This window comes from Geotrypetes seraphini, chromosome 3, assembly GCF_902459505.1.
Source record: "Geotrypetes seraphini chromosome 3, aGeoSer1.1, whole genome shotgun sequence".
NCBI classification, from domain to species: domain Eukaryota; kingdom Metazoa; phylum Chordata; class Amphibia; order Gymnophiona; family Dermophiidae; genus Geotrypetes; species Geotrypetes seraphini.
Window position 1 is genome coordinate 351,121,090 of NC_047086.1, and position 16,508 is coordinate 351,137,597.

General features: G+C 43.9%; 1 protein-coding gene across 1 annotated transcript in view; it reads left to right on the forward strand.

The window, feature by feature from the left end:
* Positions 1-16,508, forward strand: part of SMYD2 (SET and MYND domain containing 2) — a 149,368-nt gene that overhangs the window by 24,502 nt on the left and 108,358 nt on the right. The window contains exon 2 of the mRNA XM_033937613.1: positions 1,600-1,663. Within this exon, the coding sequence (XP_033793504.1) occupies positions 1,600-1,663 (64 nt within the window). The remainder of the gene's footprint in view (positions 1-1,599; positions 1,664-16,508) is intronic.

Sequence of the window (16,508 nt, forward strand, 5' to 3'; positions counted from 1 at the left end):
CAGTATATTTATGCCTAGGGATGATATCCTCTAATTTTATTTGCTTTTATGAGCCATAAGCATGGATTCCTTTCAGCATGACGGTGTATGCGTATGAGTTGAGTCTCTTTCATTTGAAAGGAAACTCTGCAATGAGAGGGCATAGGATGAAGTTAAGAGGTGATAGGCTATGGAGTAATGTAAGGAAATACTTTTTTACAGAAAGGGTGGTAGATGCCTGGAACAGTCTCCCAGAAGAGGAGGTGGAGACAGAGACTGTGTCTGAATTCAAGAGGGCCTGGGATAGGCACTTGAGATCTCTCGGAGAGAGAAGGAGATATTGGTTACTGCAGATGGGCAGACTAAATTGGCCATTTGGCCTTTATCTGCCATTATGTTTCTATGATAAGAGGAGCATGTTTACTAAAGGGCATTGGGATTTTGAGTTAACATGGATTCTAATGCATAATTTTTTTTGAGGCTGTTTTATCTTGGTTGTGCACTAATGTCATTAGTGCATAGTGATTGCTAACATTAACTGAGTATTAATGTGGGAGCAATTAACGACTCCTGTGTAGGAGACGCTAAGTGATCATGTAAACTCAGTTGTTATCCAGTTATTGCATGTTACATAGAACGCACATGGGTTGTAGGGGTTTTTTTTTCACAGCATGGATTATTTGCATCCTTGGACTCACAGAATCATTCATTTACTCCATTTTTTATTTCACTGAAAAATCATGCAACACAATACATTTCTTTACACGTACACATCACGTTCACAATCGACTATAGACTCATGGGATTGCCTATCATACACACAAGTTTTTCTATATGTGCGCGCACATTTTTGGCTCTGCACCAAGGATTCGCATATTATTCTTTATTCTAGTCACTTTAGACAAACGAATTAGTAATTTATCTCATGGGATTGTGCAATTTTTTTTTTTACTTTTGGAAATTCCTGATGCAGGTGCAGTGCGCCAAAACATGGATCGTATTCAGTCAATAAAGATTTGTCTTGGTTCATTGAGGCCCATTGTGCTTTTCATTGTTCCACAGAAAACACAATAACAGAATACCGTAAATGTTTCGTGCCCATGCCATACTTCCAGAAAAGTTCCCTAACATGCATGTTAACACAGAATGCGTTAATGCCATCATGTAGTACCACTGTTAGCAGGCATTAAGGGCTGAACACCTTTTAGTAAACATGCTCTAAAGCAGTGGTCTCAAACTCAAACCCTTTGCAGGGCCACATTTTGGATTTGTAGGTACTTGAAGGGCCTCAGAAAAAATAGCTAATGTCTTATTAAAGAAATGACAATTTTGCATGAGGTAAAACTCTTTATAGTTTATAAATCTTTCTTTTTTGCTAAGTCTTAATAATAATATTGTCATTTATAGCTAAAGAGACATATGATCAAGAAACTGTTTTATTTTACTTTTGTGATTATGATAAACATACCGAGGGCCTCAAAATAGTACCTGGGCCTCAAAATAGTACCTGGCTCTAAAGTTAGCTAAAAGAAAACAAATATTTTAAAATACCTTTTTATTTTGTTATCCTTAAAACCTTGTAAATATATATATATATATATTTTTTTTTTTTTATTAAAGGAAAGAAGGGTTGTCAAAATGTGGAAGATGTAAGCAGGCATTTTACTGCAACGCAGAATGTCAGGTAGGTGTTCTGCCAGCTGTCATCCTTCCTGTTGTTGTCTTGAGCCCTTTTCCGTTGTCCCTGGCTTAGGAGTGATATGCGGAAGTTTGAGAATTTCCTCCTGTGTTCAATATGAGACCTCAGGGATCAATAAAAGAATTAAAATATGAGGCCAGGTCAATGCTTCTTGTAATTCTGCTTTTTGTTGTTGTGAAACTTGAAGTACAATAACAGATGTCATCTTCTTACTGTATTTTACAAAAGATCCTAATAGGTAAACTTGTTAAAACAGATGTTTTTATGCTACAGGGACAAAACAAGATGTGTTTTACTGTGCATCTGTCATGCAAATGCCTTTTCAAAACAAATAGGCACAGTATGAAATATGTGGATTTTGTCCAGCCAGTAGGTGTTGAAAGCTGTAGTAGCAAATTGATAGCCAGATCCAACCCTTTCTGTGATGCGAAACTGCGCTCAGTAAGAGATTCTGTGTAATAAATAATAAAAAGGATTATAAACATTGGCCATTATTCAGCAGTGACACCTACTGGCCAGACTCAGAATGTACAGACTTCCAGAGGGATCCACAGTCTGTGGTCTCCAGCCAAGAATGTTCACTTTAATGACATTGCTCAACAGGAGACAGAGGGACACCTTAAATATGTGCTAATGAAGAATTGTTGCATTATAGCCCCAGTAGATATTCTTTCCAATAGAGCTGGAAGCCTAAAGTAGCAGAAAGTTATCTGAAGACAAGCAGGCAGCACGTGGGTGACGTCATCCACGGAGCCCGATACGGACAGTCAAAAGGTTGTAAGTCTTTTGAGGACCGCCTATACCGCGCATACGCCAGTGCCTTCCCACCCAACTCGCAGGACCGTTTTCCGCGGAACTGAGAAGCTGTTCTTTTGGAGTTTCTCCAAGTGCGTAAAACTTTTTCACATTTTTATGCCTTACTGTTCTGTTTTCGTCATATTTTTTTCTTTATTATCTTTTTCTTCAGTTCCAGTGGAAAAATATTTGTTTTTTGACAGATTTGGTTTTTGGGGCCCTCAGGCTCTCCTCAACCTATTTTCAAGCCAGGAGCATTGAGCCTTTTTTGGTTTGTGATCTTCTTGACCTCCCCAAACCATAGACTCCTTTGATCTTGAGTCGGCCGTGTTCCCCTCAATGTCCCAACCTCTAAGTGGCTTCAAATAGTGCTCTCAGTGCCAGTGGACCTTTTCGGCTACTGACCCACACAACTGGTATGTCCAGTGACTTGATCCCAAGCACCGTGATACTTTGTGCCAACTCTGCTCTAAGCTGCAGAAGAAGTCGCTGAAGGTCAGACAGTTACAATATGAAAAATTTTCAGTTCTGCGGGTACTTTGAGGATATCTGCTAACTCTAACATCGACCATTCAGCATCCTACACCTCCAGCATCAACACTTGTATTGGGGGCATTGACAGTTGGGGCTGCTTCTGATTCATCAATGCTGCTTCTGGGAGAAGTTTGTAAAAAAGCTAAAAAGCACAAACGCTTGTCCCCTTCTAGATGTGTATCAGCTTCCTCCCAGGCATTGACCCCATTGGATAACCTGAAGCATAGGTGCACTGAGACTAGGTCGCCATCATTTCAGTTGGTGTCTCCTCTAAGGCGTGCTTTGACATCGAGGTCACTAACGCCTCAACACCTGTTGATGCCTGCACCTTCTGTATTGCATGCAACATCGGTGCCAGTGCCATCTCTGCAAAATGAGCTTCAAAAACTACTTCAGAAGGAGCTTGCTGAGATGCTGCAGTCACACACAGTGCAAATGCCTGCTCTAGTGTATCCATTCTCAGTCCAGTCCAAGTCCTGCCCAAAATTTTCATCAAAGGACCATTCTCGGACACCACACCATTGACACTCCTGTTCAGAGTAGTACTGCCTGATTTGCCGATTCATATCAATTCACGTCATTCAATCAGTTCGAATCTATTTGTTTTCTAAAAAAATCGGACTCATCGATTTAGTGAGTCCTTCAACTTCCTGACATACCTCTGGGCCTCCTAAAGCAGCAGCAACGGCAGTTTCCAGCCAGCAGAGGCAGCACTCTGAACAGATTACTCCTGGCCTGTTCCGCCGGGGCCTTCCCTCTGCTGTATCACTGATGGTTTGGCAGAGGGAAGCTCTGGTAGGGCAGGCACGAGCAGCCTGTTCACTGCACTGCCTCCTGCCAGCCAGCCACTGCCACCACTGCTGCTACTTTAGAAGGCCTGGGGAGGGGAAGGGGGTCGGTTAGAATGTGCTGCACAGGGGAATAGGAGGGCTGGAAAGCTGCTCAGGGGGATGGGAGGGAAGGAAGCTGCTGCACATGGAGAGGAAGAACTGTTGGGACATGGGGTGGAGGAGAGGAAGGTGTGAGAGGGAGAAATCCTACATATGGTGGAGGGGAGGGTGACATGCATGGAGAAGAGAAAGGGAGAAATGCTGGACATAGGGTGGAGGGCAGGGAGAGAGAAAGAAATATTGCACATGATAATGGAAGGAAGAGATGTTGCATGGAGGGGAATAAGGAGGTTTGACCCAGGGCACAAGGAAGGGTGAGAGAGATGGTAGACAGTGGGAAAGAAACAGAAATGTTGGATATGGTAATGGAAGGGAAGGTACAGAGATGGAAGATGAATGGTGATCAAACAGAAAGAAGAAAATGTCAAATGGGCATGAGAACCTGACGAGCAAGTTAACAGAAAACAAACAGAAACTAGAGCATGGGACCAACATGATTTGAATAATAAAATGACCAGACAACAAAAGGTAGAAAATAATTTTATTTTGTGATTACAATATGTCAGATTTGAAATGTGTATCCTTCCAGAGCTGGTTTTAGACAGCGAGCGTGAGATTGGACCTAATAGAGAGAGGAAAAGGTTTTGGGGTTTTTTTTTGTTTATTTTGTTCACTCCCCTTTGCCCTCTCCAACCCCATGTTGGCGCTGTGGTGTAGAGGGGGTGAAGAGGCTACAAAATAAACCCGCCAGGACGTTTGGGTGGGAAAAGTGAATCAAATCAATTTAGTAGACCAAATCAAATCGCAAAAATTGTTCCTGAATTGGGAAGCACAAGTTCAGAAACCTGCTTCTTCATCCAGAGAGCATAGTTCTTTGTTCCATTTTTGGAGTTCCTCTGACTGCTCCCATTGATGCATGCCTCGATGTTCATCTCAGGATACACCTCCTTGACCTTCTTCATCTCGGAAATTTGATTCTGACTTATCTCCTCATTCTTCAGTTTTCTGCAGAGGAATATTATGATATCTTCTGATCCATCTCCTTATAGGAGGTCTCCTTCTGAAAGTCTTTTAGAAGATTTATCAGACAAATGGGAGAAGCTTTATTTTCAGTATGGAATCATAAACAAGAGCCCTGAGCAGAACTAATGGAAGCTCTAGACTACAAAGAGTGGCCTAAAGATTGTATAAAATTACCTCAAGACAACTTGATGAAAGAGACTTTATTTAAAAAGCAGGAACTACCACTGTCAGTCCCAGTAGCTCCACACAAGTTGGACACCTTTATACAGGATTTAATCCGAATACAGTTGCAAAACTCCTCTTGCTGAAGCCCCCCAATATCTCTCTTCACTTATCTCCCCCCATGCTCCTCCCCGTGAACTCCATTCATTGGGCAAGCCCCTCTTACCTGTACCCTTCTTCACTGCCAACTCCAGACTCCGTCCCTTCTTTCTTGCTGTACCATATGCCTGGAACAGGCTGCCTGAATCAGTGATGCACTTAGAGATTAAAAATCCAAAGAAGCTGTATATGCTTGGGGGTGAGAAGTTGATATGTATGGACAGGGCATGATAATGTCCGAGGATATCAAGGCTGCAAAACAATATGACAAAACGGTAGCCATAGTCAGAAGGATGCTGGACTGCATAAAGAAAGAAATTGCCAGCAGAAAAAGAAGTGTTGATGCCCCTGTTTTAGTCATTGGAGAGGCTACACTTGAACTATTGTGTTCAGTTTTGGAGGCCGTACCTTACTAAGGATGTAAGAGAAGGCTTGAAGCGGTCCAGAGGAAGGTGACAGAAATGATATTTGGATTGTGCCGGGGGATGTATGAGAAGAGGCTTGAATACGTATACCCTGGAGGAAAGAAGTGATAGAAGAGATATGATACAGTGGTTAGAAGATATGGTGCAGTGGTTAGAGGTTGTGGGTTCAAATCCTGCACTGCTTCTTATGACCCTGGGCAAGTCACTTAATCCCCTCATTGCCCCAAGTACACTAGATAGTTTGAGCCCACTGGGACAGATAGGGAAATATGATAAAGTACCTGAATGTACTTAGGATATAAGTGGTATATAAGTAATAAAATAAATAAATGGAAAATACCGCAATATACTATTCTAGGTGGATTAAATCAGTTAATCTATCATATATTTTTGAGGTATATTGTGGAAATGAATTAAAAGAATTATTATAATTGTTTTACTTTGTATTATGTATATTGTAATTCCTGGAAGATTGGTTCTGGATTCTTTTCATTGTGTGATCCTCCTCAAACCAGAATTGATGAAGATGGAATATAAAAATAAAGTAATGTAATGATAGGCAGAACAGATGGACTTTACAGGTCTTCATCTGCCGACATGTGATCTTCATCATAAGGCGTAGGGGGACAGACTTAAAGATCTCAATCTGTATACTTTGGAGGAAAGACGGGAGAGGAGAGATATGATGAAGAAAGACCTGGCGAAGCTTGAAAGAATGGTCTGAAATTTGGCAGCTAAAATTTAATGGTAAGAAATGCAAGGTCATGCATTTTGGTTGCAAAAACCCAAGGGAACGGTATAGTTTAGGGGTGAAGAATTTTATGTGCACGACAGAAGAATGGGACTTGGGTGTGATTGTATGTGATGATCGTAAGGTTGGCAAACAGGTTGAAAAGGTGACGGCGAAAGCTAGAAGGATGCTAGGTTGCATAGGGAGAGTTATGGCTAGTACAGGGGTCTCAAAGTCCCTCCTTGAGGGCCACAATCTAGTTGGGTTTTCAGGATTTCCCCAATTAATATGCATGAGATCTGTGTGTATGCATGGCTTTCAATACATATTCATTGGGGAAATCCTGAAAACTTGACTGGATTGCGGCCCTCAAGGATGGACTTTGAGATCCCTGGGCTAGTAGGAAAAAGGAGGTATTGATGCCCATATGGTGACAGACTTAAAGATTTCAATCTGTATACTTTTGAGGAAAGGCGGGAGAGGGGAGATATGATAGATGTTTAAGGCCTAGATTCACTAAGCTTACCGATGGTGTCCCGACCAGTTTGTGACCCCCAAACAGATTCACTAAGCTTCCTCCCGATCCGCACATGCAAATGAGGGGAAATGGCATGCAAAAGTAGGAAGGCAGCAATTCACTAAGCAAATTCAGGAAAGCCGACTTGGCTGGCTGATCAAAAAAGAAGCGACTGCTGAGGACCAGTCACTCGCATTCTTTCCGACTGAAATAAAACATCTCCCTTGTGCAAAAACTCTGCCCTTCCTCTTTGCCGCCCATCAAGCCCATGGTTTTAACCCCTCAGGTTAAAAGCGTGTTCTGTTCCGGGTGCAGCGTGTTTCGTTTTTGCTTTTTGTCTTCACAGGGCTGTTCTTAGAATGCCAGGAGTCCCTGTTTCTATCTCTACTCTTTTTTCAGAAGTGTGTTTTGTTCCATTAAAGTCCCCTTCCCCCCCCCTGTTTTGATCTCACTTATGCAGAGAGCCAGCGCATGCGCAGACCATCTACAGGCAAAGAAGATGGTCTGCGCATGCATCAAGATCGCTCTGGGGTCGCTGTGGGGCGTGCCTCTAATCGCTGCAGTTTGCTTGAAGACGCTTTGTGAATCGGTTGCCCAGGAAGACTCAGCCACGGATCGCCCACGGATCGGATAGGTGAGTTTTGTGAATCTATCCCTAAATACCGATGTAATGTAAATGCACATGAGTCGAGTCTCTCATTTGAAAGGAAACTGGAATGAGAGGGTATAGGATGAAGTTAAGAGGTGATAGGCTGCGGAGTAATCTAAGGAAATACTTTTTTACAGAAAGGGTGGTAGATGCATAGAACAGTCTCCCATAAGAGGTGTTAGAGACAGAGACTGTGTCTGAATTCAGGAGGGCCTGGGATAGGCATGTGGGATCTCTCGGAGAGAGAAAGAAATAATGGTTACTGCGGATGGGCAGACTAGATGGGCCATTTGACTTTTATCTGCCATCATGTTTCTGTGTGACATTTACTATGTTACTTTGGTCTTATTCTCGAAGTATATGGATGGATGTGCTTGAAATGTCCAAATCCCAATTTTGCAAAGGCAGAAAAGGGACATCCAAGTGGCAGAAGGGCATGTTTTGGGTGGACTAAGGAAGGCCCAAAATCAGGATGTCCAACAGCAGTTTCCAAACAGGAAGAAATGTCCAAACTTAAAAAAGTTGTCCTAAGTTAGACCTGTTTCAGTCACATCCAGGATACAAAAAAGTGCTCTGAATTGAGAAGCCGACCTCTGGAGGGATTGAATCATGATGCCTCCTTAATCCCCCAGTGGCTCTCGTCCCTTTCCCCTGAAAGTAAAACTGAAAGGGAATACCAGTCTTTATGACAGGTTCATGTAATATGGGCATTCTTAGCAAAGCAGAAAGCAAGTCTGAAGAATAGCTTAGTGATTATTTATTTATTCAATTTTCTATACCGTTCTCCCAGTGGGAGCTCAGAATGGTTTACATGCAATTTATTCAGGTACTCAAGCAGTTTTTCCCTTGCGGGCTCACAATCTATCTAATGTACCTGGGGCAATGGGGGATATTAAGTGACTTGCCCAAGGTCACAAGGAGTAGCGTGGGTTTGAACCCACAACCTCAGGGGGCTGAGGCTGTAGCTTTAACCACTGCGCCACACCCTGCCCCCTCCATTGCTGTGGACTTTAAACCAAGAGACCAAATTCAAATCCCAGTTATTTATTTATATATATTGTGAACCCTCCAGAGACAGAAAGCTACTTGGAGGGGCATAATAAAAAAAAAAAAGTTAGTCCATTGTGGGCCTAGGGCACTAGTCGCCCAAAGTCGGCAGCGTCTAAAGTCCATTCATGAAAAATTTGTCCAAAATATATTTTCTGAAAATAGTCTAATAATACTTCAGCCGTTTGATCATCCAGACTAACAAGTCGTCTATCTTTATATCGCATTCTCATCCCAAAAAATTGTCCAAGTCCCAAACACCTAAAACAAGACCTTTTGGACATGAGAAGGGCCAGCAAAGTGATAATCTGGCCAGACAGACATGATAACAGAGTAGTGGGGCACCTTACAGAGCACTGCTGTGAACTTCACAAAAAGGGTGCCACAATAACATCTCACCACAACTCCCTTGCAAGTCAGGGTGAGCCCCCCCCAAACCCACTATACCCACCTGTCTACAACCCCAATAGACCTTATGGCTGCAGGTGCCACTTATATGTCAGTAGAGGGAGGTTTGGGTGGGCTCACATTTTCCACCATGAATGCAGTGGTTAGAGTGGCTTATGAGCCTGGGTCTTCCTCTCTATGGTTTACTAGCCCAACCCCCCAGACTACTTAAGCCACCTCTGTGCAGCTCTACCAGGCTTTCCTATGCCAGGTGCTGATGTTCCAGAGGTAGGCATGTACATTTTTATTCAAATTTTTATGGCTGTGTGAGGGAGTCAGCGATCACTGGGGGACGGCACCCCCTCCGAAATGACGGAGGTGATTAGTGGAGTACCACAGGGCTCAGTCTTGGGCCCAATCCTATTCAACATCTTTATAAGAGACTTGGCAGAAGGGCTTCGAGGTAAAATAACATTATTCGCCGATGACGCCAAACTGAGTAATGTAGTGGGCAAATGCACAACAGACGAAGATTCAGTGCCCGACAACATGATGCATGACCTACTCCTACTGGAGCGATGGTCTAGGACATGGCAACTCAACTTCAATGCCAAAAAATGCAAAGTTATGCACCTGGGCAGCCAGAATCCATGCAAGTCTTATACCCTTAATGGCGAGATCCTAGCAAAAACGGTTGCAGAACGAGACTTGGGGGTAATCGTCAGTGAGGACATGAAGTCTGCCAATCAAGTGGAGCAGGCTTCGTCCAAAGCAAGACAAATCATGGGCTGCATACAAAGGGGTTTCGTCAGTCATAAGGCGGAAGTCATTATGCCATTGTATAGATCCATGGTGAGGCCCCACCTGGAATACTGTGTGCAATTCTGGAGGCCGCATTATCGCAAGGATGTGCTGAGACTGGAGTCGGTGCAAAGAATGGCCACCCGGATGGTCTCGGGACTCAAGGATCTACCATACGAAAAACGGCTTGACAAATTACAGCTATACTCGCTCGAGGAGCGCAGAGAGAGGGGGGACATGATCGAGACGTTCAAGTATCTTACGGGCCGCATCGAGGCGGAGGAAGATATCTTCTTTTTCAAGGGTCCCACGACAACAAGAGGACATCCGTTGAAAATCAGGGGCGGGAAACTACGAGGTGACACCAGGAAATTCTTTTTCACTGAAAGAGTGGTTGATCGCTGGAATAGTCTTCCACTACAGGTGATTGAGGCCAGCAGCGTGCCTGATTTTAAGGCCAAATGGGATCGGCATATGGGATCTATTCACAGGGCAAAGGTAGGGGAGGGACATTAAGGTGGGCAGACTAGATGGGCCGTGGGCCCTTATCTGCCGTCTATTTCTATGTTTCTATGAGTAACATAGTAACATAGTAGATGACGGCAGATAAAGACCCGAATGGTCCATCCAGTCTGCCCAACCTGATTCAATTTAAATTATTATTTTTTTTTTTTTTCTTCTTAGCTATTTCTGGGCGAGAATCCAAAGCTTTACCCGGTACTGTGCTTGGGTTCCAACTGCCGAAATCTCTGTTAAGACTTACTCCAGCCCATCTACACCCTCCCAGCCATTGAAGCCCTCCCCTGCCCATCCTCCTCCAAACGGCCATACACAGACACAGACCGTACAAGTCTGCCCAGTAACTGGCCTAGTTCAATCTTTAATATTTTCTGATTCTAAATCTTCTGTGTTCATCCCACGCTTCTTTGAACTCAGTCACAGTTTTACTCTCCACCACCTCTCTCGGGAGTGCATTCCAGGCATCCACCACCCTCTCCGTAAAGTAGAATTTCCTAACATTGCCCCTGAATCAATTTATGTCCTCTGGTTTTACCATTTTCCTTTCTCTGGAAAAGATTTTGTTCTACGTTAATACCCTTTAAGTATTTGAACGTCTGAATCATATCTCCCCTGTCTCTCCTTTCCTCTAGGATATACATATTCAGGGCTTCCAGTCTCTCCTCATATGTCTTCTGGTGCAAGCCTCCTAGCATTTTCGTCTGTACTTTGTCCCTACAGTGGTTATCTGGTCACTTTAGATACCTTCTGGGCATTTAGACCTGTTTTTAGATCGCCTGAGTCACAACCGTCTAGGCCAGGGGTCTCAAAGTCCCTCCGTGAGGGCCGCAATCCAGTCGGGTTTTCAGGATTTCCCCAATGAATATGCATGAGATCTATGTGCATGCACTGCTTTCAATGCATATTCATTGGGGAAATCCTGAAAACCCGACTGGATTGCGGCCCTCAAGCAGGGACTTTGAGATCCCTGGTCTAGGCAGTCTCGTCAAACTTTCGATTATTCCTGCAGGACGACTAAGTGCATATATTTTTTTCAGCCTGCACAGGAGGACAATGTCAATGTTAACAGTTTGCTGTATAGGCCTTATAAGTCGAGGTTCATAGCTCTAATCCTGCTTACTGCTTTGAGGACAGTAGAAAGAGAAATCCAGAATTCTTTCAGATTATAAAAGATTAGACCAGAAAGGTTTACAGAAAATTTGGGTGTGGGAAGCTGGTAAAATTCAGTAGGTGTTCTGGGAAAGAATGTGTGATGAAAGAAAGCTATGAAACAATTGAGAAAGCTGGTCGTTTCAACCAACTCAGTATGATCGTGCCTGAGGAAGGATTTTAATTAACAGTGCTTACAGAATAAAGAGAAAGATGACAAATTTATTTTCTGTAATTTTAGGCAGGCATGGTGTGTTGCCACCTGTGTTCTTTTGGTTTTTTTGTTTTGGTTCGAAAGCTTTCTGTTTTGCTGCTTTGGGCTTCCAGTTCGATCCAAACCAACCCCTGCTGGGCTATGTCACCTTGAACTTTTACTCACAAATGCCTAGGTTTTTACTGCTAGTCGAGTGATAATTCGTGGCCAAGGTTCAAAGACAACTCCCTCCAAAACTTAATGTGCGACACTGCACACATACTGTGTTCAGTCAGTTTGTGTCGCACTTGAGTGATGGCTGAGAATGCAGTAGGAATTGTGAACCTTGTTAACCATAGCATCCTCAAGCCTGGCCTGGGAAATTCAGTCTGGATTAGAGAATGACACGGGGAAAAAATCTGTCCCCGTCACCGGCCCACCATCCTCTGCACCGCCCCGTCACCGCCGTTCCCTTCACCGCCCCGTCACCATCACCTCCATCCCTTTCACTGCCCCGTCACCGCCACTGCCATCCCATTCACCGCCCCGTCACCGTCCCCGCTGCATCCATATAAGCCTTAGTACTGTAATATTTAGCTTATTCCTTTCTTATAAATCAAAGTTCCTGCTGCTGAACTAGAGAAAGAGATGTTCAGCAGGCAGGGCTTTGTTTATAAATTTTTATCAACACAACTAATATACTACTTTATCCTAAAGCAAAAAATAAATAAATAGAATTTTTTTTCTACCTTTGTTGTCTGGTTTCTGCTTTCCACATCTTCTCATTCAATTCCTTCCATCCACTGTGTGTCTTCTCTCTGCGTCTTCCATTTGCTGTTACTGTGCCTCTCCCTTAACCCCCCCCCAATTGGTCTAGCACCCATCTTCTTCCCTCCACTCCCGCATAGTCTGGCATCTGTCTTCTTCCCACTCTGTCTTCCACATTTCCCTTGGGGGTCTGTTCCTCTCCACCCTCCTTCAGTGTCTGTTCTATTCCTTTCCACCACCACCCTTCCCTCCCTCCTTTACCATCTGTTCCTTTCTACTACCCTTCAGCTCCTCTCGCGTGGCCTATCTACCTTCCTTCCTCTTATTTTCATGGCACGTTACAATGTAATTTGTGCAAGCCACTGGAGCCTGCAAGCTCGGTCCCTGTCCCATCCCCACAAACCATCTTGCTTCTGTGCTCCTATTTTCTCCATTTCTAATATCTCCCCTATGTATCTGTCATTGCCCCCCCTGTGTCCATATACCATCCCCATGGCATGTCCCCTTTATGTCTCTGTCCCTATGCCCCATGCACATAATTTCCCCTCTTTCTGTTACCTTCCTGTGTCCAGATTTCCCCTATCTTCCTCTTCCATACCAGTGTGTCTCTTCTTTTCAACCCCATCTAGCTTTTTTCCCTCTTTCTTCCCCCCCCCCCTGCTTCTAGCATCTGGCTCACCTGCCAGTCCTTCCCTTTCTTTCCTGCTGTGGGTTTTTCTTTCCGACTTCATCCCCTTGGCCCAGAATCCTTTTCCCTTTCACTCCCTCCTTCCAATTTGAGCCGGGAACACTAGCGATCGCACGGTCCCCGCAGCCACTACCTGCCTGCCCAATCGATCCTAGTGTTTAGCCAGCTCTCTCCCTTCTCCTCACCTTAGTTTATAGGTTTTCTTTTTTGGCGACCTGCACGCTTTCCCAAAGAGCCGCGCACGCGCGGCTGCTCAGTGTTCAATCTTCTGCTCTGCTGCAACTTCCTGTTTCCGGTTGCGTCAGAGCAGAAGATCGAAACTGAGCAGCAGCGGGTGCGCGGCTCTCTGATAGCGTGCGGGTCGCCGAAAAAGAAAATCTACAAACTAAGGTGAGGAGAAGGGAGAGAGCTGGCTAAACACTAGAATCGATTGGGCAGGCGGGTGTGAGCTGCGGGGACCGCACGATCCTTCATGCCTCACTGCGGGGACAAGACCATTCACCGCCCCGCGGGCGGTGAATGGCCTTGTCCCCGTCGCCGCAGCGACTGCTAGTTTTCTTCCCCGTTTTCGGCGGGTGACCCGCGGCTAAAATGCGGTGGCCGCGGGTAAACCGCCACAGTGTCATTCTCTAGTCTGGATCTTCTGCATGGTAGTGTGTAACAGTCCGCTGACTCACTGGCTCAGACCTGCGAGTATAATTTTTTGTGAAAACATTTTGCTACAGCCTTGCCTCTTTAGGTTCTTAATTGTATTTCTCAATGTATAAATTCTCACTGAAGATTCCCCCCAACCCATCTACATTTTTCCTGCTTTCGTACTTGCTGTTTGGATGATATTTATCTGAAAAACAGCCATTTTTACTTATCTCTTAACAGCAGTTAACTAACATCTGCTGCGCATATTGGCACAGGACCCCTGGTGGTGTGGATAATATGAAGAAGGACCTAGTGAAGCTTGAGGAATGATTTGAAATTTGGCAGCTAAGATTTAATGTTAAGAAATGCAAAGTCACACGTTTGGGCTGCAAAATCCCAAGGGGATGAATAACCTTTTGTGCGTGAAAGAGGAGTGATTGTGATAGTAAGGTGGTCAAAAGATTGAAATGGTGATGGCGAAAACTAGAGGGATACTTGGGTGCATAAGGAGAGGAATGGCAATTAAGAAAAGAAGGTATTAATGGGAGAGTGTGGCGCAGTGGTTAAAGCTACAGCCTCAGCACCCTGGGGTTGTGGGTTCAAACCCACGCTGTACTTTGTGACTCTGGGCAAATCACTTTAATCCCCCCAATTGCCCCAGGTACATTAGACAGATTGTGCCGGGACAGAAAGGGAAAAATGCTTGAGTACCTGAATAAATTCATGTAAACCAGGGGTGTCCAACCTGCGGCCCCATGAAGTATTTTGTGTGGCCCCGTCGAGGGCGATGCAATGTTTTCCTCTGCTGCCCCCGGGTGTTTACGGTCTTGCCGGCTCCCTTGCTGCAGCGTTTGCGCCAGAAACTTTTTTTTTTAGGCCAATGCGGCCCAGGGAAGTCAAAAGGTTGGACACCCCTGATAAACCGTTCTGAGCTCTCCTGGGAGAACGGTATAGAAAATTGAATAAATAAAACTATGAGACTTGTATTATGTACAATTCTGGTTAACACATCTTCAAAAAGATATAAACAGGATGTGGAGTCAGGCTACTAAAATATGGTTGGTGGTGTACGTCATAAGGTGTACGAGGATGGACTCAAAGATCTCAATATGTATACTTTTGGAGGAAAAGTGGGAGAGGGGAGATATCATAGAGACACTTAAATACCTATGTGGCCTGAGGCGAGTCTTGATTAAAAGGAAACTCCAGAGTGAGAGGTTATGGGATGAAGTTAAGAGGTGATAGGCTCAGGAGTAAGGAAAAGAGAAGCCCAGGAACGAGGGGTGAACACAAGGTGGGGGGGGGCCTCTGGGGGACTAGGGCAGGATGGAGGGATAGTACTTAAGAAAAAGGAGGGGAACCCAACACAGAGGGAACAGTTGGGAGGGGAATAGGATTTGCCACTCTAAAGTGAGGGCTTCATGGTTGAGAGACCCCTCTTAGATGGAGAGGCAAGCGGAGGATGGACCATGGCAGCTTTTGTTTAGTTAGACCCCCTTTATTTTCTAACTTGTTACCCTATTTTATCTGACTGACTTGCCTGTGTTACGCTAGGCTGAATTAGGGGGGGGGGGGAGGGAGACCTAAGAACACAGAAGAATATAATTCCTTTTTATTGTAAACCCCTCAGATGATTCTTCTTCTCCCCCCCCCCCCCCCACGGGTGGAATGTCAAGTGATTGAATAAACTTGAAATGTACAAGTATATATTGTACCTCTACTTACACCCTATGCTGTCTATGTAAAATATTTTATTGTTTATTGCTTCAACATTATAAATAGCATACTGTATCATAGTATGTACTGCTATTTGAATATTTTACTGCTTGTAATTGTCTGTTGCCTGTATTTGACTTATTCTTGTCGTATTAAGCTTTGGGTGAATTTCTTCAAAAAAGCACTAAATTTATTTTTATTTTTCAATATAAAGTAGGGAAAGCTTGCAGAGGCTTGCTTTTGGGAATGCTTTCTAATATAGATTTGTAGAAGGGGGTGTTGAATTTCTCACATTATATGGTCCAACTTATGGTTTTTCAAGCCATCACAAATATTCAGTATTATAGAGTCCTGATCATTCTTTTTTTCAACAGTTTCATTATTTTTTAATGAGTTTTCTTCAGAATAAAACATTTTTATATAAAACCATATCGAGGAGTTGAACATTTTGTTCCTAAGTTCTCGACTTTGATAAGAGGGAAGTTTTTCTAGGTAGAAATGTACCCACTGTACTTCAAGCCCTCCTTTTATCTATTTTGCAAAGAATTAGGGTGAAAGGGCTGTTCTAAATCATCCCAGGTTTCCTGCAATCCATGGAAAATTGTTTTTTCCAGAGAAAAGATGGACGTCTTACATGCCCCTCAGGATGCCCTTTGTCTTGCCTTTTTTTTTTTTTTTTTTTTTTTAAGCCATCTCAAGCCACATTTGCTGCTTGCTCGGATTGGGTCCCTGATTTACTTTTTGCCTTGGTCTTTGATAGGTCTTGCATGCGAGTTTCTGGGCACTACTACTCCGTCGAACTTCCGTTAGTTTTCTGTTATCAGCCTTGCTTGCTTAATGTGTCCAGACCTGTCCTGCCAGTTCTGACTGGTGGCTGATTGCAACAATTTATTTTTCAACATTAATTAGCTTCCAAGCTGGGAAAACCTCACACATGGTGACATACATATTCTATATTTCATCTAGAAAAGACATTAAATATAAATCAGACACCCCTTCAAGATACAGCTAACATTACATTACATTAGAGATTTCTATTCCG